A 25084-nucleotide genomic window follows, 5' to 3' on the forward strand; every position below is an offset into this window, starting at 1 on the left:
ATTTTCAATGAGAATGCAGGAGAGACCATTACGCATTAAGAACTGTTCAGCCGTGTAGCTGCTATGCCACAGGCAGCTTATTATCCGATCATATAATGGTCAGAGTTTTTGTAACTTAAACAACATTAGGCACTAGCAGGCAGTGGGCTGGTCAACCACAGAAACCAGATCTTGTCTGTTTTGTTTTTCATCTCCGAGCCCATCCCAGCTTTATAAATTTCTATTGTCAGATTGTCAGTGTTCACTCCATTAAGTGCAGCCTCAATCCCACTAGAAGCACATGAAGAATGTTTATAGCATGCTTTGTTTCTGGCAGTGTGCATTTATTTGTCTGTTTAGCTCCAGGTCATTTTAAACTTACAATCCCATGATGACTAATCAGTTTCAAACAGCAAGTTTAACAAATGCCCAAAACACACTTTTAGTCTCACTGCACAAATAACTCTGGACACACACTTTAAGGATAAGTTATGTTTTATTAACAAAGCATTAACATTCTTATGTACAAATATAATACAACATGATTAAAAAATAAAAGGAATATATTCCATGGGATCAATTGCACTTTGAATGTCTTCCTTTAATGCTTCCACACTCTTCCTCCTCTTGTGCTACTTGTCCGCTTGCACAAAGGAGGCGAAGACACTGTCCTCCTTGTCCAGCAGAGCCTGCGGTCTGTCGTACTCAAGGATGATCCCCCGCTTCATCACGATCACCAGGTCGGCATTGAGAATGGTGTGGACGCGATGCTGCGCGACAGAGCAGAAGAAAGTAATTACTGCAGTGAGCAGTCCAGCCAATGCTAGATCACTCGGACGGTTTAGAAACAAAGCTGCGATAGAAAAAGCTGTATGCGCATCTTTATATTGGCTGGTAAATTAAGTGTGTGGTTGCATCCACTGTAAATACCAGAGTTCATCAGGTTTCTGGCTGTTTGGCTTTTGTTCTTAAATATTTCATGAGAAATATTAAAAGTGAGCACCACACATTTTATCATACTTTTTTTTTAACCTCTGTTATTTCTCTATAATGTAATTGCAATAACAAAGAATAAGACCAGAAACATGCCTTGATTTCCTCTTTCAATAACTAGCACTGTATTTGTAGCTTTTCAAGGTTAAAATGCCGGCAAAGCTATTGTTTAAAGCGTCAGCAGTGCAGTGCAAAGGTCAGCAGTCCTTGTGATAATGCCAAAGCTGTATGCATTACTGTAAATGGCAAGGGGAATATACTCACTGCTATGATAACTACTGTTCGATCAGCAAAAGCAGTCATCACCACTTTCTGCAGGATGTTCTCCTGTGGAGATGGAGGCAGGGAGGTTAGTTTAAGCAAACATGCTTTTATCTTCACTGGGATTCAGAGTTTGTGTAAAAACAAAAGGTGCTTTCGATAGTTAACATCATCATTCGTGTTGTTTAAAAAAAAAATCACATTTTCACCCTTATTGTTCAAACTAGAGATGGCACGATACCACTTTTTTATGTCCGATACCGATACCGATATCATAAATTTGGATATCTGCCGATACCGATATGGATCCGATATAGTGTTTTTTAATCAACAAAACTGTTTTTTAAAATATCTTGCTGCATTTTGCAAGTCTGCAAGTTCATACTCAAGTTTAAAACAACAACTACACTAAAGCTATTCTGTTATACCTGTATACAAAAAAAATATTTCATAGTTCAGCAATACTGATCAATCTAATAAACTTAGACCTACACCATCCTCCCTATTCTGGTATTTTAAAGAGTACTTAGCGTAAATATTAAGCAACCTAACTAATAGGGTTCCAACTCCCAGCAACAACAAAAATAAATAAATAAAAAATAGGGAACCACCCCTCACGCGCCACCTCATGATGCTTAATCGACGTAATCAACCTTAATTTGATGCAGTGTGAAAAAAAAATGCACAGAAATCAATTATTTTTCAAGAAATATTAAATAGATTCAACATCTTTCTTCAACAAAATTGCAGACTGCACAGATGGTACCTTCCCAAAGTAAAAAGTACTATAGCTTACTAGGGTATATATTAGACTTAATAGTCACTATATACAGTAATTGACTTCTATTCATTTTACATCAAATTAAAACTTTGGGTGTCAGATAATTATTTATTAAAAGCTCGACATTTTAAATGAGAATAAGAAAGAAAATAAATACATTCTAACAACAGCTGATCAAGCTTAAACGTGCTGCTGTTGTTCAGCCGCTGGTTTCCTCTTTCTGGTGCAAAGTGGGCCAAAAACAAACAAGAGAGACGGACTCGCGACAGAAAAGCCGATCAGCTGATCATTTAAGCAGTTTCACGATTGAAGTAGCAGCAGGAGAGCGAGAGGCAGTCGCTTGTTAAGCTTAACGCAGGAATGCTTTACAAACATTCAGAGATGGACTTACACACTTGCTTTACTTCTCTCGGGGATAACTTTGTCGGAGATGAAATGCCAGGTTGCTAGCGAAGCTCCACATGCTATCCAGACCACCGACAGGTCCCGCATGCCACAGCCGCTCTATCACGTGATGCATACGTTCTGAGGTGAGTTACGGCGTGTTGCAAGTTTTGCGAGGTGCTTTCGTGATATTTAATGGATCGGATTACATTTTTTATTTTTCTCCGATATCCGATCCAGTAATTTAGGTCAGTATCGGACCGATACCGATACGTAATATCGGATCGGTCCATCTCTAGTTCAAACCATCATCTCTTGTTCATTGTCTCGTCCCTTCTTACAGGCTCAATCGTGTTTCCTTGAGGGCAGTGCTGCTGCCTTATTGTAAGCTGGAACAGGCGCTCTTTGTGGCCAATCGTATAAAAGAGAGGCTTTTAAGTACGGAGCAACCATTTCCTGAAATTCCCCTCAGGCTCTCGGTGTGCTCAGTATTTTCCTTCTATTTCAGATTTTCTCTTGGCACTTCATGCATGTTTTCTCCTACACTTTTTCTCCTTGCATGCAAAAAGCATCAGTTAAAGGTTTACTCATGTACACTACATGTTACACATGTAGTGTAAAGCGCTTTGGGGTCCTTAGGGACTAAGTAAAGCGCTATACAAATACAGGTCATTTACCATTTACTCCCAAAACTGCTGAGATTTTTTTTTCTCATTCTGTACCTCTTGTAATATTACTCTACAAAAGAACAAAGTGTTAATCTTTTACCTTTGCACATCTATTCACAAATCATTCAGTCTGTCAGCTTTTCCTTCATTTTCTTTGTTGCCATGCCCACAGATGAAAATTACCGCGTGCACTGTGTCACCCCTGCTCTTCTCGTGTCCTTCACCTCCCCTTTCTCTGATTTTCTCATTTCTTTTCTCTCTCTTCACACCTGCTCTCCACTCTCTGCCTTAAAGATGCTCTTTGTTTAATTACACACTCACCGTTGCCATGTCTATGGATGCTGTGGCTTCGTCCATGATAAGGATACTGCTTTTCCTGACGAAGGCTCTGGCCAGACAGAACAGCTGTCTCTGACCCTGACTGAAGTTTTCTCCTCCTTCTGTCACTATGGCATCTGAAAACACAAACATACACTTCAATATGTTTCAATCATTTCCAGAATTTAGAAGCAATTTTTATTGTTGTTTTTTGCGACACATGACACTACAGAGGAACTACGTAGTTCAGTTATTTTCTTAAGTAAGAGTGTAAAGAGTAAGAGGGTAAAGTTAATTAGCCTTTAGGTTTTGGATTGCAGATCAATAGGATATTGATTTCCCATTTTCTCCTCAGTGTTATAAATGATGAAGGTTAAGTCATAAAAATGCTTGAAGAACCAAAGAGCTCTCTAGTGATTTAACCTAACACAGAATAAAAAAATCTACCATTAGGTAAATAATTAATGACTTAATTCGCTGAATGTTGAGATTTTCTTTTTGTTTGTAACGTCATGTAAGTTTGACGTTTATATACAGAAAGAAGAAACAACGAGAGGATCCGGCGCTCGGTTTATTCAACAGTAGGATGCGTGTCACTCTTCAAACAGAGGCTTCCAACAGGAATCAAACTAGTTACAAGGTGAATGTAAAGGGTTAGAAATAATGGGAGGGGTGAGCTGCATTATGCAGTGAAGTCACACTGAGAGGCATTGTTTGGTGTTTTGCATTAAATATGATTAATAAGGTTATTTTTTAATTCCTCAAACTACAGTTGCCATTATGAACATATAAAGGCAGTAACAAGGACTCAGGTTGGTTCACCACACAGCATAAATCTATAGCACACTGTATTGTTGCTTAAACCAAATCAAAGGACGAACTTAATTAGCCATCAGCTCCAGCCTCAGGGATCAATATCTTACTGAACATCTGGTTCCAGCAGACATAAACTAAAGCTGCAAGCAGCTTAGCTTGAACCTGTCACATCCTGACACACACACACACACACACACACATTCGTCAGTGTCACACAAGACTAAAATTGATAATGTGAGATGAGCAGCAGGCTTATTTCACAAGAGAAGCGTTTCTTTTGTTGTTGTTGTGATGAATTCCAGAGGACGGCAGAGACGTAAGGAATCGAGTGATAAACTGGAAGTGCTCACGCGCCAGTGTTAATGGCCACACAAAGACGGCCCCGTGCAACATCATCGCTTCAAGCATTCATCATTTATGCACGTTGGATTTTCTGACTTGACTTTCAGATAATATTTGATCTGGCCGCGAGTCGTCCTGCTGGCGGCAACTGTCTAGTGTCCTGTGTCAAAACCACGAGCAGAAGACTGTGCAGGACGGAGCAGCAGCACATAAAACAGCCACTGCAGCGAGTTAAAAATGAATGCTCATGTCATCTGATACAGCGGCTCGATCTTTGTATGGGGACACTCGAGCAGCTGGTAGATGTGACGCTGACAGAGTGCATGTAACTTCTGAGAAAGAATTAATTTTTCTGTTTAATGTTCAGATCCGGGTGAGCACACTTTACTTTCTGTGTGTCTTTTAAAATAAACAGTTTGCAAATGCGATATAGTTGACACACACATATGAACAAACACAGATGTCTCACCCAAGCCTCCTGGAAGTGATTTAACAACAAGTTTCAGCTGAGCTATCTCCAGCGCTTCCCACAGCATCTCATCGGTTGCTTTCATCTCTGGGTCCAGGTTGAACCTACAAACCCGCAAAAACAAGCTACATTTAGTGCTGCAACTTTCAGTTACTTCATGATTAAGGCATTTTTTTGAATGACAAATATTTGGATGATCTGTAAAATGTCATAAAACAGTGAGAAATATCCTTCCTAATATCCCAAGTCACCAATAATCCATGTTTGTATTTCACAAGACATAATAAATATTATATTTTGAGGGTCTGAAATCAGTATTTTTGCTTTAAAAAAGTCATTTTTATTCGTGGTCTGTACATTTAAGCTTTAATATAATCCTCACCTCCGAGCTGTCACTGGGGCCATTTTCATTATGATCTATGTGAAGCAGCGTCTCTGATGACTGTGTAATGAATATTCCAGTAAATGGACTAAAGCGTATGAGCTGGTCAACTCGAGCGACACACCCTTCTGTCGTCACTAAACTGAGTCCATACATGTAAAGGGACAAACACTGAAATATACTTTTACATCACTGGATAAAACTACAGTCTGAGACCATCGTGCAGCTTGTTTTTTCTCTGGGATGACATTGCTTTTACGGTCAGTGCTGCTGGAGTCTAAAAATAAACCTCTTCACTGCAGTTTTCAGAGGACACTGCTCTTATCCACAGCTCACCTCCTGTTTTGAAGACTCTCTACCCCCCCCCCGTTTACTATAATGCAGAATCACTGATTCACTAGTCTTCTTTTTGACAGAGAAGTGTACTGTACCGGATGGTGCCACTGAACAGGATAGGGTCTTGGAGGATGATGGACAGCCGAGATCTGAGAGTCTGCAGAGGCAGCTTGGAGATGTCGATGTTATCAATCACAATCCTTCCTGTGTGACAGAAGTTTACAAAAACACCCCGATTTCACCAATTAAGACACTTTTCCTCTTTTTTTCTACTATTTCAATTATTATTTTATCCCCTGTGGAGACACGAATCCCATTTGGATTATGTCAGGAAGGGCATCTGGTGTAAAAATCAAACGTGCAGATCTACGTGTGAATAAGCAAACAGCCAAAAGTAGATGTATATTTTATCCTGTTAACTTTTTTTTGTGCTGGTGTGAAGCCGAAGTGATATTTTACCCTCAAACATGTCCACCATGCGGAAGAAGGCCAAGGAGAAAGAGGATTTACCGCTGCCGGTCCTGCCACAGATCCCCACCTGGGAAAAAAAGCAAAAACAGTCATCATAATTATCACCATTAATCTATCCATCCATTCTCTTAGCAGCTTACTGGTGTGGGAGGCATGTGGCTAGAGTCTATCTTAGCTGTTAAGGCAGGATAAAGCAAGAGCAGGCTACTCCCTGAACATGTCAAAGTCCATTAAAAGGCTCACCAGTGCTCAGTAAACTAAAATGTGTATTTTCTGTATTATCTCTTTTCACAAGTAGAAGACTTAAATTGGTAAAATAAAAATAAAAATCACAAAAAATAAAGTATTGAGTGAATACATTAATATTTCATTAAATGCATCCAAAGTGGCATTAAAAATAAATGCAGACATTATTTCATTTATATTTAAATGTGATTTATTTATTTGACCTTGTATCATTTCTCCTGTTAATTAGCTGTCCGGTTTATTTAAATCTTAGTATGTATTTCTGCTGTGAGTCTGACGCTGATCAAAAACAGTCCATAACACAGTTTGAATGACAGCTTCCTTATCTGACGGGGCACACGTGCAAACACCAACAGTAAAATAATAACATAAAAAACAGAAATACAAAAAGTTTGAGGGAAAATAACACCAGATTAAATGGAAATATGCAAAAATTGCGTCATTTAGCTGTTATGCAACTATATGACCTATATTTGTTTTTTCTCCAAATAGTTTTCATTTAATCTGTTATGCTCCTCCACATTCAAACACAGGTTTCTGTCCTGTACCTTCTGACCAGGGCTGATATGTGCGTTGACATTTTTGAGCACAGGCTTCAGCGTGGCGTCATAACGAACGCTCAGATTCTGTATCTTGATCTCTCCCTGTCGGGGCCAGCCGTCAGGAACCTGAGACACAGCTGAGACACACAAGAAAAACATCACGACTTTCAATTTGATCTTTTTTCCATCCGAGAAGCAAAAAACTTGAGTGAATCCACCTTACCAGCATATATTCTCCTTCAATTTGTGACCAAAATGTAAAACTTTCCCACATTTTATGGATAAGAAACAGACGCACTGCATACTGCACACGCACACACTTTTACATGGCGCATGCATGATCGATTATTAGGGGATATAAAACGACATTAGCAGAGTTTTCAAAAAGTGCGAGAGGGATAAAGATCCATTTCTCGTGAGCATTATGACAGCCTTCTTGAACTGACAGTGATGAACGTAGAGTTAATTTCAGGCTTCTTCACTCAAGAAGAAATCACAAACACTTTTCAGGTGGTAAGACGTTAGACATGATTTCTCTGAGCGCCTGCTGAATCAGTAAGAAAGTTTAATTTGAGGCGGCAGAGTGCACTCACTGAGCAGTCCCTCGTAATTCTCTGGTTCAGTTTTGAGCAGGCCGTTAATCCTCTTGACTGAGCCAAGCTGTACTTCCATGTCTGCCAAGTTACGCACCATCCAGTTCATGTAGTTGGACACCTGATACAAGAAGGGAGGAGGGAGGAGATGAGCTGAGTAAATGTCACCACACAGACACGCAGTCCTTTCGGTGTGGACATTGTTGTTGTTTTCACCCAGATACAACTCGAATATCCTCAGTGTGTCTCGGCTTTTCGTGACTGTCACGATGAATTTTCTAGACCGGCTTTTTCAGAAACACAGAAATAAAACACTTGAAATAAAAACATTTTGTTCCCAATTTATCTGAAATTGCTGCATTTTTACAGCAAAAATATACCAAAAAAAGAAACAAATTTACACAAAAATCAACCTTTTCTACCTTTTAGCATCCACAACCTTTATTGTGGCCAAGCTACAACAGAATGGCTGAAAAAGAAAATAATCAAGGTGTTGCAGTGACCCAGTCCAGTCCATGTGTCAGAGAGAAACTTAAGAGAGCCGTGCATAAACGGGGAACTGAAGCAACATTGTAAAGAAGAGTGAGCCATGCGAGAGACTGATGAAGTCATACAGAAAAGATTAACCATGATGATTAATTATTATGGTGCAGCATGTCATGTGTTTTTGTTCATCTCAGGTTGTATGTACTCAATTTAAAACCTGGTAAGGATCAGATTTCTTTTCACTGATGTGTACAAACTTGAGAAAGGACACATTTTCTTTTTACTGTGACTGTAAAAGTTATTTTTATCTGTCTGCACTAAAACATGTAAGAATCAGTAGAAACAGACGAAAGAAATTGTTACAAAAGACAATTTTCTCCATCCTTTTTTAAAATAAATTAACTACAAATGAAACACATTGGTCAAGTAATGAAAGTGTTCTTTATACTACTAGTGCTGCGGGAGGTTTTTGCAACATTGAGCTTAAACCTGTAAATACCTTAACAGCTAAACAGTTAAACACACACACACACACACACTCTCACCATGAGTGCGTATGTCAGACCGAGCCCCACCAGCCCGGGGGACAGCTGGTTGTAGAGCGAATTGGTGATGGAAGCTACCGCCGCCACCAACACCACACAGGCTCCGATGTACTCCTGCAGAGACAGACGAAGTCAACATCGCAGCGAGAAGTTAACGCTTCACTTAATAACTGAAGAAGGTAAATAACGCTTAAAGAGATCCATTATTGTAGATTGGTTTATTGTTAGCAGACATAACAGTGGGGGCGGTGGGGGCGTGTTCTTGTTTGCATTCATCAACATTTCAAAGGTTTCTGCTGCTGTGAAACACAAGGAGTCGAATGAACTGTGAGCAGCACGGTCAATACATAAAACATGACATGTAGACAGCATTTCAAGCTAATACGAGAATGAAAAATTCAGTGTTTTATAGACCCCAACAGAGGGAGCAGTTACCCAGCAACATCGACATAAATGTGAAGCAGATATCTGACAAACAGTGAAGCAGAACTGATGGGAATTTTAAAGAAGGGCGCAGCAGACGGATCATTACCATGCGGACCTCCAGCCAACGGTTGGCTGCTGTGAGGAAGAGAGAGGCGATGTTGTTGGCATCGGTGAACTGTAGTAACCTCTGTCTGAACCTGGGCTCATACCTGCCAACAGAAGGGGTTTAATTCATTCATTTGTTATTTCACTGTATCACAGACTGCGTTACATCTACATCTAAGAAGAGCACCGTATGCTATTTCTCATTGCTCTTTATCTTTTAGGAATATAATGACATTTTAGTGACAGAAATAAAACTAATGGCTTTGGCTGTTTGGTATTTAAGGCTGAAATTTCTTTTGACATTTTCGGGTTCAGGAAAATGCCACATATGTAAGGATATTTCAATAAACGCTGCCTTTCCAAATGTGCAAAGATCTCGAGGATCTGAAAACAACTTCAAATGTTTGCACTTGTGGCTCCTTTGTCACTGAATGTTTGATTTTAGCCAAATACCTGAAATAAGCTTTTGGCATTTTCACTTCTACAGTACATAATTACCTAACCAACAGTCCACTCTAGTCCAGTCGTAAATGCTGAAGCTTTTGTGTGTCTCTGTTTGCACGCAAGTATCCTACAGCGTTCTGAAGTCTTTTGAAAAATATTGTATTTTTAACCTCGGCTATGGCTTTTTAAAAGTTCCCATTTTCACCAAGGATGTAAGCATGTGTTACCTGAGGGCTCGTATAGTGGTGAGACCTTCAACTGTCTCAGAGAAGTGGGAGAGTAAAGGGAGCTGTGTGCTGTCCTCCAACTGCTGCAGGTCCCTGACCAGAACATAGCAGAGACAGCAAACGGGGAAATATCAGCTGAACCACATTCAGATATTAGATTTTTGCATCCAAATCATAAATCTAATGAATTTCATTCTGAAAAGGAATATTTATTTTGTCCCACCAAAAAAAAAAAATCTGGCTATATAGCAATGTGTCTGTGACTTCCCTCCAACTATCCCGTCAGACTCACCTGGAAGCCATCCGGAAGTATTTCTGAATAAAGTAGCAGGTGACAGCCAGCGGCAGAAGGGCGATGAGGAAAACGGGTGTGACGTAGGAGATGACACCCAAAGCAGACACGCATAGCAAGGTGGAGCGGGAGAGGCACTCGAGGGTGGTGGGAATGTGCTGATCGATCGTGTTGGTGTCAGTGGAAAATCTGTTTAGGATGCTGCCGAGAGGAGTGGTCTCAAAGAGCCTGAAGAGAAGAAAGAGAGTAAAATCCCCTGGACTTTATCATCAAAATGACCAGATTACTCTCTGAAATACTGCCGGCTTATCAAAAATGCTTCCGCTGGAGCTCTAACAAGGACTAGAAAGAGATTAGCTTTTCTTCATTGGCTCTCTGTTAAATCCATAATTGAATTTAAAATCCTTCTCACATACCTCACATACGAAGACCTGAGCTCCATCATATCTTAAAGACCTTAAAGTATCAAATTATCCCAAATAGAGCACTTGGCTCCCTTAGAGGTGTCTGTGCTTTTAATATTAGACTTAAAAGCTTTTCTTTTTGATAAAGCTTATAGGCAGGCCTGGATCAGGTGACTCTTAACCATTTGTTATGTTGTTATAGGCTCAGGCTGCTGGGGGACTTCCCATGATGCACTGAGCATTCTCCATTCGGCTCTTTTCCACTCTCCATGCAGTTCTGTGCTTCTACTGCATGTCATTAACTTTGTGTTTTCACCTGTGGGCTTTCTCCCACCTCTTTCCGCTCACCCCCAACCACCTGGGGTCTCTTCCTCTGATATGGGACCTTGCTCGCAGGGGATCCTTTCTATCATCTTGTTAAGACTGAACCTTACAACGTAAAGTGCCTTGACATGACTGATTTAATCTCATAAGGTTATTTTCAAAGATCAGAATTATACAATAAAATAAAATAAGATTCAATATTTAAAAACAGTGTGGATGCTTCTGCCACTGAAAAAAATGCATTTCCACTTTATAACTCAAACATTCATGTTATTTTCTCATATTTGAGTTGTTTTCAGAAGCTTGATTTAGTAAGTTAAAAATTTAACATGCCATTTTTTGAGCCAATAATCCGAAACGTTGACTTACAGATGGAAATAGATTTTTTCCAGAGTTGTCTGGCTCAGTTACTGCACATAATGTCCTCTTTGTATATATTTACTTACTGTATATAGTGTTTTCTCTCTCTTTTTGCACAGTCGAGGAGCGTATCAGGACACATTTCACTGCGTGTTGTACTTGTATAACTATGCACGTGGCAAATAAAAGATCTTGAATCTTGAGTTTACATTCATTCATGTGAATTCTGCACAGTATGTTAATGCAGCTTCTTTATGTGTATATACAGTGCTTTCCAATGTGTCTTGAGGCAGGTGATGTCTCCTGGGTTTTGCATGAGGAAAGCAGATGGTGCTCAGAGTAATGAGGCAAAAAACCTTTTAACTGTGTTTTCTCTTATATCATCAGCAAACACACATCTTTCTCTGTCTCTGCCCGTTTTCACACATCATAATGCACACACACACGCACGTGCACACAGACAAACACACAAACGCGCTGAGCGTCGCACCTCATGGGGGCCAGGATGATCTTGTTGAGCAGGTTGTGGTGGAGCTCTTTGGCCACTTTGTGACCGGTCCACTCCACAGCCACGGAGGTGGCGAGACAGAGGATGATGCCCAGGCAGCAGAGCACACTGAACACAGACAGATACCAGGAGTGGCTGAAGCCACAGTCCTATAACACACACATACAAATACAGAGGGGGTTATAAAAGGCATGAGCACAATGCTATGTGTTGTTTGAGAAAGAAGAGTCTGTCGTCCTACTTACTTTGTTGTAATTATAAACACAATTAAACATCGAGGCTGGTTAAAAAACCAGCTGTCTAGGACAAAAGCCAGTGAGAGTTTCCAAGCTAAGCTGGTAATATTTGAACAGAAAAAGAGAAATAAAGAGGGCTGGGGAACTATTTTCTTCTTCCTTTTTCTTCCAATCTAATTATTCTCTTCACCCTGGATCCAAATTTTCTATCCTCTTTTATTTTATGTGATAACTTTTGATCATAATACTAAGAAATGTTTATCTTCATTTTCATTCTCACATATCACTAATTCAAATTTCTTCAATTTCACACAGTTCGCTAAAGAAATAGCTACATTTATTTTATAAAAATAGACCTAATATCAAGATCCTAACCATTTACTAATGACAGAGTTAAGGGACAGCACTCCATCCTCTGAAGGAGCAGTGGCCAAGAAATAACAGCTCTAGCACCAAACATTAAAATGTAAGTGACAGCAAACATATAAAGACAAGCTTCAGGGCGTAATCGTGAGGATTTTATGGTTGTAATGGTTTCCACGCAGTCCTGATTGATTAGATCTCGTAAGTCACAAAGCAAACTGAACTGATGATTATGCTGCATGAGTGAAACAGTTGCAGCACGGCATGCTTCACTTGGCTAAAACCTGTGATTTGTACATAACCTGCTCTCCCCGCTGAGTCACACTGATCTAAATTTAAACAAAAGCCAGGAAGCATAATCCAAAAGCAGGTCTGGCACCTCAAACTGATAGATAATTCCAAAAAAGCTGGGAAGGTGTGCAAAGTGTAATTAAAAACAGAATTCAGTGAAATGCAAATATCACAAAGCCACATTTATTCACATTAGAACATAGAAATGATATAAAATGATAAGATTTACTATTTGAAGGAGAAAAAAAGGTCATTTTTAAAATTTGATGTCATCAGCACCTCTCAGAATATATATTTGGGAGTTTAGATGAACTCATTACCGTCTCAGCTATTAATGTTAGCTGATGCTTATTTTTATATACAGTGAAAAAGTTGCAGGTAGGACCTATAAAAGAAGAGCAAAATATATCAGAGATATCACTGGAAAAAAAGACCCTTTAGCTGCTCATCACTCAGCCCAGTTGCCACTTGTGACATGAAGCATTTCCACTATCTAATCCTCTCACTGCTCAATTATTTCCTCTCTCTAGAAGGAGAGAAGCAGTGTGGCATTTATGTGAAGTGGCCGAGTGTGCGTTTGTCAGAACAGGACTTCTGAGAGTCTCCTCGTGGATTAGTCTGTAGCACAGCGCAGATTAGATAAAGCTGGCAACGACGCACTGAAGTTCAGCCAGACAAGTTGTGATCAGCATTCAAGTGACAATTTATTATCAACGCTTAGCTGGACATGCAGTGGATGTTTGTGGGTGAGAGAAAGAGACAGACGGCTGCTGCTTATATTCAGCAGGACACGGTGCCTTTTATGCAGTCTGTCGACGGCCTTCACGTGACCTGGCATTTCACACATGCACACATAACACAGACACGCATGCACACAAATATATATATACAGCAACTACTGATGACAGTGTTGTTTTACTGGTCCTGAAACACAATCCTTTGTTAACAGCCCGTGCGACTTCTTGAATGTGGATGACGTAGGTTAACTCTTCCTCTGCTTACTCAGAGTGTTTTTTTATGTTAGTGTGTGAAGGCTACTGACCATTTTGGTTAAGCGGTAACTAAAACAGTCAAGTAGTAAGTAGAAAAAGGGTGGAGGAAATGCTTTATAGGTGCTAAATCATTCTACAGTCACCTGGTGTGGACAGGAGTGCAGCTTTTACCCACTCAGATTTATGACTCAGTTACTGAGAGTTTAAACTTCTTCATAAATTACAGCACTGCAGCTGGCATTCACATCAGACCTCACACGTGCTTTAACCCGAACATTTTCCATTTGGAAACTGACTTCTATAAATATGTTAGTTCAGCTTTAATATTCAGATGAGGCCGAGCTGCAGTCTCTTCAGGGTGTGTTGGTGTTGGTCTGGATCTGCGTGTGTTTGTGTTGTAGGTCAGCTCTGCTTAACTGAGAATTAGTGAGAATATTATGTAATTCACGCTGGCCTACAATCAGATAAACTATTTGCATCTAATGCAGTCTGTCTTTTTTGAAGCTTATCAATTATTCCTTTAACGTTAGCTAATATTTACCTCTTACAGAAAAGCATGTTTGGATTATAAGTCAAATGATGCCAAACATTTTATACAATAATTTAAATTGGTGTTGTTTGTTTTCATCCCACTAGATGGATCTTTTAAAAAAATGACCGACTGATTGTATTAATGGTCAAATAATTTTTAAAAAGGCAGTGTGAACGAAGCAGAAAATACTTTATGGCTCTAAAATATCTCAAGAGAAGCAGAAACAAAGAGCTAAGTGTCTAAATCAAAAGCTGAGCGGTGCATCCTCTCACCTGTACGATGGTACAGTTGTGAGCTGAGGCGTCTTTCTTGGCTGCGATGACATGTGACGTCCAGTGGGCCAGCCAGTAGTCAATGGCCACCATGAGGGAGTGTTTGAGGAGCTGCGACAGGAGGAGCAGGCTGAGCAGGAGGAGCCCTGCAGAGGACAGGTAGGTGCCGCAGGAGCGCCAGGGGATGGTAGCTCTCTGGCGCATTACCTGTGACAGGTTGTCATCATCTTCACTCTCCACAGATTCCTCTGGAGTTGAAACAGAGATGAAGTGCAGTGTTAAAGGTTTTGTTTTTGGCCAATTGTGAGATGTAATTAGGCCGAGTTATCTATTTTGCAAGGACTGCTTCCATTGTCACATTTTTTTTAATCTTACTGTATGTAAATTTGCTTATTTCTGTCTAAAAACGCCCTGCTCTGCTACAACTCACAGCTCAGACGCTCATTACATTTCTTTCTCTCCTTCTACCCTTCTTCTCAAATATTTCATTCCTTCACTTTTTCCTCTTTCTTTTTCTGACATATTGCTCAACATTTCTCCTCCTGCGCCAGTCTGACAATCCACGACTAGCACAGGAAAGGAGAGAAGTGAAGAAATAATAGACAGAGGTCCAAATGAGAGGAGAAGGTGTGCTAGAGGCTACAGAAGCTACACTCCACAAAGACAAGCAGTCGCTCATTCCCATGAAAGGCATGTTTTTCAGGAGCACCAGGGTGACCACCGCACACTGACTCGGGGGTGAAGAGATAATGTAACGACCTCCAACCTTTTTCCCACTTCGGATTTAAATGTATCACATTACATCAAGCAGCAAGCTTTGGAGCATGAGGCTGCATGTGGGTGTCTGAGAGGCTCAGACAAGATGGGGAAATAATGAGTGGCAGGCCTAAAGAAACAACTACTCTCAACTACAGTCATGCTCACACTAAGTAAGCCTTCAAGAGCAAGAGAGACAAATGTTTGGGAGGGGGAAAGAGCAGGAAAATGGATGATGAGATTCTAAAACAGAGAAGCAAACACATGTGCCGTTAGCTAGCAGCGCTACAATGCCACAAATGTCTTTTTCTGTTTCAACTTTTTTTTTCAAACCATGCTTTCTGGCCACACCTGCTCGATCGAACATGAGGGTAGCTGGAGCCATCGCACAAGTCCACCCCGGGGTGCCACCAGCACACGGGAGACAACACAGAACAAAGATAAAGTGTACAGCCAGCGCACCTTAGCGTTTTTCAACTGCAGGTGTTCGTTCAACAGCAAACACACACACACAGAGAAAGGATCAGATTCAATGGTTAATCACAGCAGGAGGCGGTGGGAAATAACATGGCGACGTATCCAGTTGCTGAAAAGGTCAAAAGAGGAACGAAAAGACAAAAAGACCAAACCAAGATAAGAGACAGGAAGGAATCAAATACAGGGAACTATGAGTCATTCAAATAACTGCAGACATTACAAAAGATGTTAAGATTAAAATAAGCTGAATAAGCTTAAGCTCTCAGCAGGAGAAGGGGAATTGTCATCCTGCATCTATCATTAAGGGAAACATAAGCATTAAATCAGGCTGAGAAGCACCCACACCAGTCATGCACATTCCAGCTGCTGTCATCGTGACTCTTTCCTGTGTCCTCTCACCTTCCTCATCCTCTTCAGTCCTGGCTGCCTCTCTTGAATACATGGCCCTCCGCAGGTTTTTTCTCTCTAGGTCTGTCATACTCTCTGCCACAGTTTCCTGAAGGAGAGATCAACAGTGAATTTATTTCAGCATAAAAACACCCAGGTAATCTAACTTTCATTCCAGACAGAGACGGCGTGTCTGTCTCACCTGGATCTACAAAAGAAAGTGTTCAAATTACACAAATTAAAGATTCTTGGCGCTGATTAAAAGATAACATTTTGCTTTTGCAGTCATTAATCACCTTCTCAAACTCCTGATCCTGTCTGTTCATGAGGGTTTTCCACTGCTCAAAGAGTTCAGGTTCAGAGTTTTGGACGTCCTTCAGAGTCCCCTCAGTTTGGATGGTGCCATCTTTCATGGCAATAATCTAATAATAGCCACACACACAAAAGAAGATAGAAAAAATATGATCTGTATTTAGCTGAGACTCAATCTCTATTTGCTTTGGGATCTTTGAGAGATAAAGTGCGTCATAAATGAGACAATAAGATGTCTTTATCGTCCATTATATACCAGCCATCCCAGACGGACAGTCTTATTAACTATTAAGCAGTTCTTACCCAATCTGCATGTGGTAAATATTGCAGTTTGTGTGTGACCAGCACCACGGTCCTCTTCTCTTCTCTCAGGAGCTTCAGGATGCCATCCTGCATCAGATGGTCACTCAGGTGGATGTCCAAAGCAGAAAATGGGTCATCCTACATATGTAGAGAAGTTCAGAGGAAAACAAACCAATACATCTCCTGAAAACATGATTCAGATGGTGAATATACATACATATATATATGCCCACTGTTAAGTTGTTGCTAGGCCAACATCATAGTTATATTATATATAATTACGTTTTTGAGTAAACGTGAGAAGTTATTATGTAATGAAATGAAAATGACAGAATGCTTTCATAAGGTGTTGTAGGCAGATAAAGACAAAAACAAAACAGACATCAGCTTATTTTAGGCTGTTGTTAGCTGGTTGCCAGGTAACCTGATGGCATCATCATATAACATGCGAAACAGAAGTTTTGTGAATATAAATTAGATGTTACTGTAAGGATGTGATCACAAGGTGTTATAGATGTATACATACTATAAATGGGGATGTGTTAGGATGTGTTACACTACAATATTTAATATTAATTTAAATATTAATTCAAAAATGCTGGGCAGGGTGGCTGTGGCTCAGGGTATCGGGTAAGTTATCCACAAGCTAAAAGGTCAAAGTGTCATTGAACAAGATACTGAACACTACATTCCCCCCAGTCATGAGTCGTGAGCACACAGAAAGTCATTGTGGTGTTTCTCCTGTTTCTTCAACTTCTATTTTTTTAATATTAATAGAGGAAATTTTGAGATCGATGTCATATAAAGTTATTTCTATTTAATGGCAGGGAATGTTTTTTAAACCTTCTGCTCTGGGCTTCTTAGAGTGTGTAGCTATTTATGTCACACAGGGAGGCATCAGAAAGAGAATCACAAGCACCGTCAGGTAGTGCTACAGAAACAGTTTCTCAATGAATACTGATAAATCACAGGTGCAGCCTGAGAAGCCATCCGTTTAAACTGTTCAGTTATTTCTGTGTGCAGTCTCACCAGAAACACAACGTTGGTCTGCTGGTACATGGCTCTGGCCACGCTGATTCGCTGTTTCTGTCCACCTGATAGGATGATGCCCTGCATCGGAGGACAGCAAAATGTTATCTCATAGGGGCTGCAACACAAAGATGAATTAACAATATCCAGAAATATGTGCGGCTCTTTTCCTTAGAGGAGCAAAGGAGACTAGGGTTTATTTCCTGCATTACTGGTGCATGAAGAAATCCAACATGACAGCGCTCTAAATGAACAGGGTCAGTCTAGTTTCCTGATACGCAAACATCAAAATCTTGCTACACAGTAACGATGACAAATGATTCTGCAATAAAACGAGCCACAGTGGGAGCTACAGCCAGACAGAAACTCATAAATGTTACTGTGATACTGACCCGTTCCCCGATCTCTGTCTGGTCTCCCTGTGGAAGAATGTCAATGTCAGGCTGAAGCGAGCAGGCCTCAATGACAGCTTTGTATCTGCCGGGCAGAAACAGAGACAGAATACAGATGAGGGCAGAGAGCAGCTGCTAATACCAAGCAGAGGGAAACTACAGCCCTGCTCATTATTATCTCTTGGGCCATTGATTCACATTCACATAAATGTAACTCATGGGACTGCGTTATGTATGCATAACACAGTCCATGAAAGAGAGTGGAGGAAACTGAAAATAGCAGCTTCTCTGGTTCATCTTAAAAGGTTTTACCCTAAAGGGTTCAACGCCACAAAGACAAAGACTAAAGAGGCGATACAAGAATTTCTTTACTCTCTATTTAAGATAACCCACACAGTGTAAAACGTAAGCCACACATAGTTTGACATGACAGTTTGTCAGTCACTCAATTACTGAAGTAACAAGAAGGTTATGACCTAAAAATATTGTCGTTGTCCAGAAAATACCAAAAAACTCTCCTCTAATATCTCTGGGAAGTTTAGATAATGCACAGACTTCTTCTATAGTCTTTTTAAGGTGATATTATTAAATAAGATGCTTAGATGTCTGCTTTTTAAATTAAAAACAAAACAGATTAGCTCATGGTTTATATTTGTGGATACACAGGGACAAATTGTGGGCTTTTTCCAAATGCAGGAATTCAACTGTTTTGCAGCACAATGTTGAATCAAAGACTGAGTTTAGTGTTTGGGGTCTATGTCAGGGTGGAGAAATACATGCTCTCTGCTTAGTGAATATCCAAACTTACATATTAGCTAGGTAGGTGATAAAGTGTTCTGTTTATGTTTCTTTGGCATTTCCTAATAGCCATAGAATTGGAGCAGAGCTTTGGAGGAACTGTATCACTTGAACCAACTGTTTCACAAGCATAAGAAAATGTGATACAATAACGGACACAGCAGGTTACAACAGCCTTGATTAAACAGCTTGGAAGTTCATGGACCTGCTGCAGCCCAGTGGTAATCCAGATTTTGCTGGATAAAACAGACAGCGCAGTAGGACAGCAGCGATAGAGCGAGACTGGAGACTGTTTTATTGAACATCTCCACAGCAACAAAGCACAGTAGTCCATTAAACCTGTTTTATCAAAAACAGTCCATTAGAGCCACAGAGACCCAAGACGATGCCATAAATGCATTCGACCTTTGAGAAATACCATTTGTTGTGTGGATGAAAGCGGCATGTGTGTATCTAGAGTGTCCCTCCACAGGCGTTTTCAACAGCGAGCAAAACTGGAGACACGCTGCATCACAACACAAGAGGCACAAAGAACCACACACCTTCAGCAACAAAACACCCTGGCTTGAGGTGTTTCAGTGTCAAGGCTGCTTATGTGAAGAGTTCATAACAGAACTATTGACTATTCACATCCAATTTACTACAGTTGCTGGAGGGAGCAGAAGTGCTGTTGGCTCTAATTTGGCTAAACTGCTCGACTTGACTGAGAGTAGATCCCCTTGTTATAATGAACAACTCTGGATGTCATTTTTAACATTGTTGTGATTGCACGTGTCACAACAGCACAGTGACAACAATTTGAATTTCAGTAGAGCTCATACACTGGTTACTTATGGTATGACATGTTCTGCACATCCACAGACACACAAAAAGGAAAACAAAGACAAAAATCATCTAAACAAGAGTGTGAAAACCACAAAGCTGCAAAAGTGCAAAAAGTCTGTGCAGCCCCTCATTTCTTTGCAGGTGCCAGACTTCATGATAGTTCTTTAAAGTCTTTAAATGTCTTTAAAGGTTATTCAAAGTTTATCTATGGGCATTCAACCACTTAATAATGACCTACGAATTATTCAAGCAAAAAAAGGCACCTAACTCCAGGCAGGCAGTAGTGTTAATAAGTAGTGTTGTGTCTATACGTAACAGAAAACTGTTCATGGTCCTGGTTTTTGTTTTGGACTCGTGTTCTTGTTCTAAATTATTTAGTCTCGAGTATAGTTCTTGCTAGTACGCCTGTTTCTAGTGTTTTGACTGACTGTATTAGTTCCCCTCCTTGTCCAGTCTGTCCTAGTCTCTTCTCTGTGTTTCATACCTCCTGTACGAAGTCATTGTCTGACTGTCTTCTGTCTCGGTGGTTGTCTGGCGTCCCTGTCTTGTCAAGTTATAAGTTATAGTCCTGGGCTCTGTGTTAGTTGCCTTCTGTTTTATTTTGACAGTCCTTGTCTTCTTGTTTTCTGTGCATCAGGTTCAGTTTTGCTTCTTCTGTCTGTCTTAGATTCTGTTTAGCTGTGCTCCCATGTTTGTCCACTCTGCCCTAATCTCCTCCCGTGTATATGTTGTCCGTGTCTCCCTTTGTTCTTTGTCGGGTCCTCCCTCGTGCTGCGTGAGCCTCCATCCTTCAGTTCCTACCCTGCTCTGTTACCTTGTTTGCTTTTGTTTTCTTCACCTTATTGCCAGCAAAATAAAAGCTGAGATTTCGAGTTTAATTCCGTTTGAGTCTAGCATTCTGGGTCCATTGCCTGCTTGCCACACTCCCTATCCTGTGACAAAAACTGGGTATAAAAAATGCTGGTGTGAACGATCCAGTTATACCAAACATACATATGCCAGCAGCGTGCGGCACCCCAACCAACAGCGGCATCCACTGAAAAGCGTGAGTGAACAAATATACTCATTATACCTTTGTTTTTTTAAACAGTGCAATAAAAGTATGAGGTCTTACCTTGATTTTATCATGGGCATCTCAAAAGTGATGTTCTCCACCACTGTGGCGTTCAGCAGCCAGGCCTTCTGGGAAGCGTAGGCCACAGGGCCTCTCTTCCTACCAGAGATTTACGACACAAGCAGGCTTAAAGCAGGGTCAAACAAACACAATAATATCTCTATGTTTACATTTTACCTCTTAATGAGTGTATAGTTTCACACATGGGTGAAGGTTAAAAATCTATTTAACCTCTGGGATCATTAACGACCTTCCGTATTTGTGGAGTCAATATGTAACCGAGGGTCTGGGGCAAGTATATAAGCAGTGGGAATAGCTAGTTCTTGAGGGTGATCAATAAAGACAGAAAACAGAACGTAGCAGAATAAAGTTACATTGAAACCAAGCACACCATTGTTTTTCTTGTGACATTACCAATAAGTTTGATGTGTCACATGGCCCTCTTCCTATTGAAAAAACAAAAGTTGTATCCAAGATGGCCGACTTCTAAATGACCACCATGGTCACCACCCATCTTGAGGAGTTTGCCCCCTCACATATACTAATGTGCCACAAACAGGACTTTAATATCACCAACCATTCCCATGTTATTACGGTGTATCCATATAAATGGCCCACACTGTAGATAACCACCCACAGATACATCTCTAATGGCTCTGCTGTTATTGGTGATGCATCTCCATGGAGACTGCGCTCACCTGATGTCTCCTTCACCTGCTGCGTCTTTGTCTGTCGGACTGTGGAGAAAATACCAAACACACGGCACTCATTAGAGACACGCCCAAATAATTAAACAGGCATTGTTCCCCCTGAAATAAACAGTCTGTTGACTCCACCAAATTCCTGTAATGATTAACAAAAACCAAACACACTCACTAACCCGCGTACTCTTCCCTCACTATGGCAATCATGTCACTGCCACCCCAACACAAACAGGCCAACCACTGCCCTACATGAGCAAGTCTATCATTAGCGGTGATCTGATGCTTCCTAAAATAACGCCCACGCCCTCTTCATTTTTCTTCCTGTAATTTGCTGAACTGGAAATCAGCATCACCCCGTTTGGATTGTGGTGCCTGCAGTTCTCTGAGAATCTGATTCCTCCGCCTGAGATTAGTACGTCAGCACTAAGTCTGCGGCTGGTGTATGGATGTGTGTGGCCATTCACTGGTACCTTATTCATTTTGTTTCTCACTGTTAGATGCTGCTAACAATAAAAAAGTGAGGTAAACTGAGTGAAGAAAAAAAAACAAGGCCAGTGTGTACCTGTGAACTCAGGTCTGAGCCAGGAATCAAACTACCAACCTTCTGATTGGTAAGCTTTAAAATACTTTTAAATTGCCTTAATAACTTCACTGGGCAGTAATCTATTATTTAACGCAACTGAATCTGTTTCCAGTCACTGGGGCAATCTAGCTAAACTAGATTATTCCTATTTAAACAAAGATGAGATGTGTGTTGCCTCAGGTCTTTGCTTCTTGCCCTCCTACCCATAAAACATCATGCTACATAGCAAAGAGTTACGTGTTCAGTCAGCAGAAACAGAGGCATCAGTTAATGACGAAACAACAGCTTTCAAAAGTAAACACAACACAAATACTTGAAATATGGAAGCTTCATTGTGTGTACATGTAGGTCCAGAGTGAGAAAGCAGTGAAAGGAAAGCTGAGTCACAAATAGAAACAATCAGCCACAGTGTGCTATGATAAGGCTTCCATGTGTGTTAGCTAAAGCAGTGACAACTCTGAACTGTCAACCGAGCTCTATTTATAATCCTGATTTATACTGCACACTATTGTTGCTGTGAAAATAGTTCACACAGTAACCAGCACAGTCTGTCCGAGCACTTTAAGGCCTTACTAAAAATACACGATGATTTTAGCTTTCTGCTTGCAACACTTACCTCTCATCCCCTTCAGACTCCAGGTTTGGCAGACTGTAAATAATAGAAAAAATATATATATATGTTACTAGTTCGTAATTGTAAAACTGCTTTTATTAAAGACCAAGGGAAAGTTGGTAATTATGGCTCTTTATTATTACATTTATTGTCATTTGAAACTCTTTCTCGTGTAACAAAATGCACAGACATTCACAGCCCTAACCCTAACATTTATTAGGATGTGATTGGCTGTTTTTGGCTTTGCACATGCTCAGTTGATGCTGTGGTGTATTTTTAGGTTTGACAAGTTGACACCTCAAACACTTGTCCTGAGAAGGTGACTCCGATCCCATCTGAGGACAACCGGAGAGATTTACTCAAAGTTTACTGCAGCAGCATTACGTCAGCCAGAGGGCACAGCTGTTAGGAAGGCTGACTGATATTTAAAGGCTCACACATGGTGCACACTCACACGCAAGCACGGCTGTGTAAAAGCAGCTAGAAGCAAACAGGGGGAACAAATTTATGTGGCAAGTCAAAATGCAAATTTAGTTTACTTGGTAAATATCAAAACATGTTTTTTTCCTCCTAAAAGCAAACATATTTATTTTTGAGCAAGTTCATTACTCCTTTAGTTTCTTTAATATAAAAATGGTGGCCAAAAAGCCAATAATTTAGAGTGGAACAACTAACATGAAGTGATTTGTACACTTGGACAAGGTGCGGACACTGTGCATCTAGACAATACAAGGTTGCTATGGTTACTATACTGCAAAAACAAATGGAAGATGATGTTCTCATTAAAAGCTTCCTTCATTATGAGACCTAAACTGAGAAGTTTGAAAAACACAGAATGTATTAAAAAAAAAAAGCTAACAATGGGCATGACAACCCACGTCATCCCGAGCTTACTGTCAAACAAGCAATCAGCCATGATCATGCACTTCCACCACTGTTCTCATCTTTGTGGAGGAGTAACCTAATCACACCAAATCATCTGATGACACTTAACAAAGACGGAAGCTTGAGGGTGTTGTTTTTCCTGCAGCTGGAACCACGATGGAGCTGATGACTTACAGGTTTTATCTCTGATTGAGATACTGAAAGAGATTTTCAATCAACATTTTGAAGGACCCAAGGTTATGACAATTTATAAGAAGTCACACTTGACGCTTTCTATCAGCAGCAAGAAACTGAAATCTAATCTTTAAAGCTAGGCTGAGTGTCGATCTTACGTGCTGCACAATAATGTTTAATATTTAGTATTTACTGTTATATTCCCATATATCATCGTGATGTTGTTTATTATGTTGCTCTCGTTTTCTTTTGCTTGTTTTCATTTTCATTCTCAACAGGTGAAATTAAAAAAGTATCTACTGTTATCTACTGTTAGCTAGTTTATTGTGATGGTGCTGTTTTTTTTATTATGTTGCTCTTTGTTGTTTGTTTTCTCTTCTGGTTTTTTATCTCCATACAGGTGATCCAGGTGTTTTGTTTGTTTTTCTTCTTTTTTTCTTCCCCCTTTTCTCACCGTCTCGTCTCCCCTCTATTTTTCTTTCTCTCCCTCTCTTTCTTTCATTCTTTCTCCCTGTCCTATCCTCCAATCATGTCTGTCCCATCTTTAAAAAATGAAAATAAAATAAATACATAACTATAATAAAGGTCAATCAAATGGACCAATATGGCAAGGCTATGATGATCCACTTGGAAAAGTAAATCCACTTGGCATCTTTCTTGGCCTTCAGACAACAATTCTGACGGCTAAAGATCCAAACGGGACAGGCAAAAAAAAAAAGAAAAAGAAAAAGCTAGGCTGAGTGATTCACCAACACTTTCTAATTTAAAGTGTTTATTTCTGATTGACGGTGACTCAGATAACGCAGACAACATGCAGACAATGCAAACAGACAATAAACGCAATGCACACATTATACAAAACAATCATTATGCTATGTGCATAAAGTAAACAGCACTACACCATGTGTGATTAATAAGTGCTGATTCTGGTCAGCTTTTAATGGCATGTATCTGAACATTTTTCCCCGCTGCATGCCATAGTGCAGGCTGTGGAGGATTTGTCAGGATTTACCTGGTGTCTTTAATGGCCCAGTCACACTAGAGGAAAAATAGGTTGGCAACATTTGTGAGACCACGAAAAAACTAGTGATCGGCATCGGATTGCATTGAATTGTTTTGCTGTCTGGGGCCAATTGCAAGTAGTTGTAAAACCAGCTGGTTGCTCCAAGGTCAAGCATCCAGCACGCTCAGTCTGCAGGTGACCAAGTGTCATTACAAGTTGATTGCACATGGTTGCAGTCATTTTGGTTGTGCTGTAGCCACCAGTTGCTATGTGCCTAAAGAAAATAAAAACTGCAAAGTGTGTAGTAAACCATCATGAATTCTTAAGTTTTCTTCAGCTTC

At 40.3% G+C, this 25084-nt stretch overlaps 1 protein-coding gene across 2 annotated transcripts in view; it reads right to left on the reverse strand.

The window, feature by feature from the left end:
- Nucleotides 1–463: 463 nt before the first annotated feature.
- Nucleotides 464–25084, reverse strand: part of abcc8 (ATP-binding cassette, sub-family C (CFTR/MRP), member 8) — a 66618-nt gene continuing 41997 nt past the window's right edge. The window contains exons 18-40 of one of the 2 annotated variants that reach the window (XM_080876251.1): nucleotides 22685–22717; nucleotides 21480–21518; nucleotides 20782–20880; nucleotides 18045–18129; nucleotides 17653–17733; nucleotides 16624–16761; nucleotides 16305–16430; nucleotides 16021–16117; nucleotides 15496–15555; nucleotides 14389–14636; nucleotides 11685–11851; nucleotides 10107–10334; nucleotides 9815–9907; nucleotides 9145–9247; nucleotides 8613–8726; nucleotides 7582–7702; nucleotides 6995–7125; nucleotides 6189–6267; nucleotides 5825–5933; nucleotides 5012–5115; nucleotides 3388–3521; nucleotides 1237–1299; nucleotides 464–749 (exon numbers count right to left, since the gene is read on the reverse strand). In XM_080876251.1, coding sequence (XP_080732377.1) covers nucleotides 612–749; nucleotides 1237–1299; nucleotides 3388–3521; nucleotides 5012–5115; nucleotides 5825–5933; nucleotides 6189–6267; nucleotides 6995–7125; nucleotides 7582–7702; nucleotides 8613–8726; nucleotides 9145–9247; nucleotides 9815–9907; nucleotides 10107–10334; nucleotides 11685–11851; nucleotides 14389–14636; nucleotides 15496–15555; nucleotides 16021–16117; nucleotides 16305–16430; nucleotides 16624–16761; nucleotides 17653–17733; nucleotides 18045–18129; nucleotides 20782–20880; nucleotides 21480–21518; nucleotides 22685–22717 — 2590 coding nt within the window. In that variant the 3' untranslated portion in view covers nucleotides 464–611. The remainder of the gene's footprint in view (nucleotides 750–1236; nucleotides 1300–3387; nucleotides 3522–5011; nucleotides 5116–5824; nucleotides 5934–6188; nucleotides 6268–6994; nucleotides 7126–7581; nucleotides 7703–8612; nucleotides 8727–9144; nucleotides 9248–9814; nucleotides 9908–10106; nucleotides 10335–11684; nucleotides 11852–14388; nucleotides 14637–15495; nucleotides 15556–16020; nucleotides 16118–16304; nucleotides 16431–16623; nucleotides 16762–17652; nucleotides 17734–18044; nucleotides 18130–20781; nucleotides 20881–21479; nucleotides 21519–22684; nucleotides 22718–25084) is intronic. The other variant, XM_080876250.1, reaches the window with a different exon arrangement.

This window comes from Rhamphochromis sp. 'chilingali' (genome assembly GCF_963969265.1).
Source record: "Rhamphochromis sp. 'chilingali' genome assembly, chromosome: 2".
Taxonomy (NCBI): Eukaryota; Metazoa; Chordata; class Actinopteri; order Cichliformes; family Cichlidae; genus Rhamphochromis; species Rhamphochromis sp. 'chilingali'.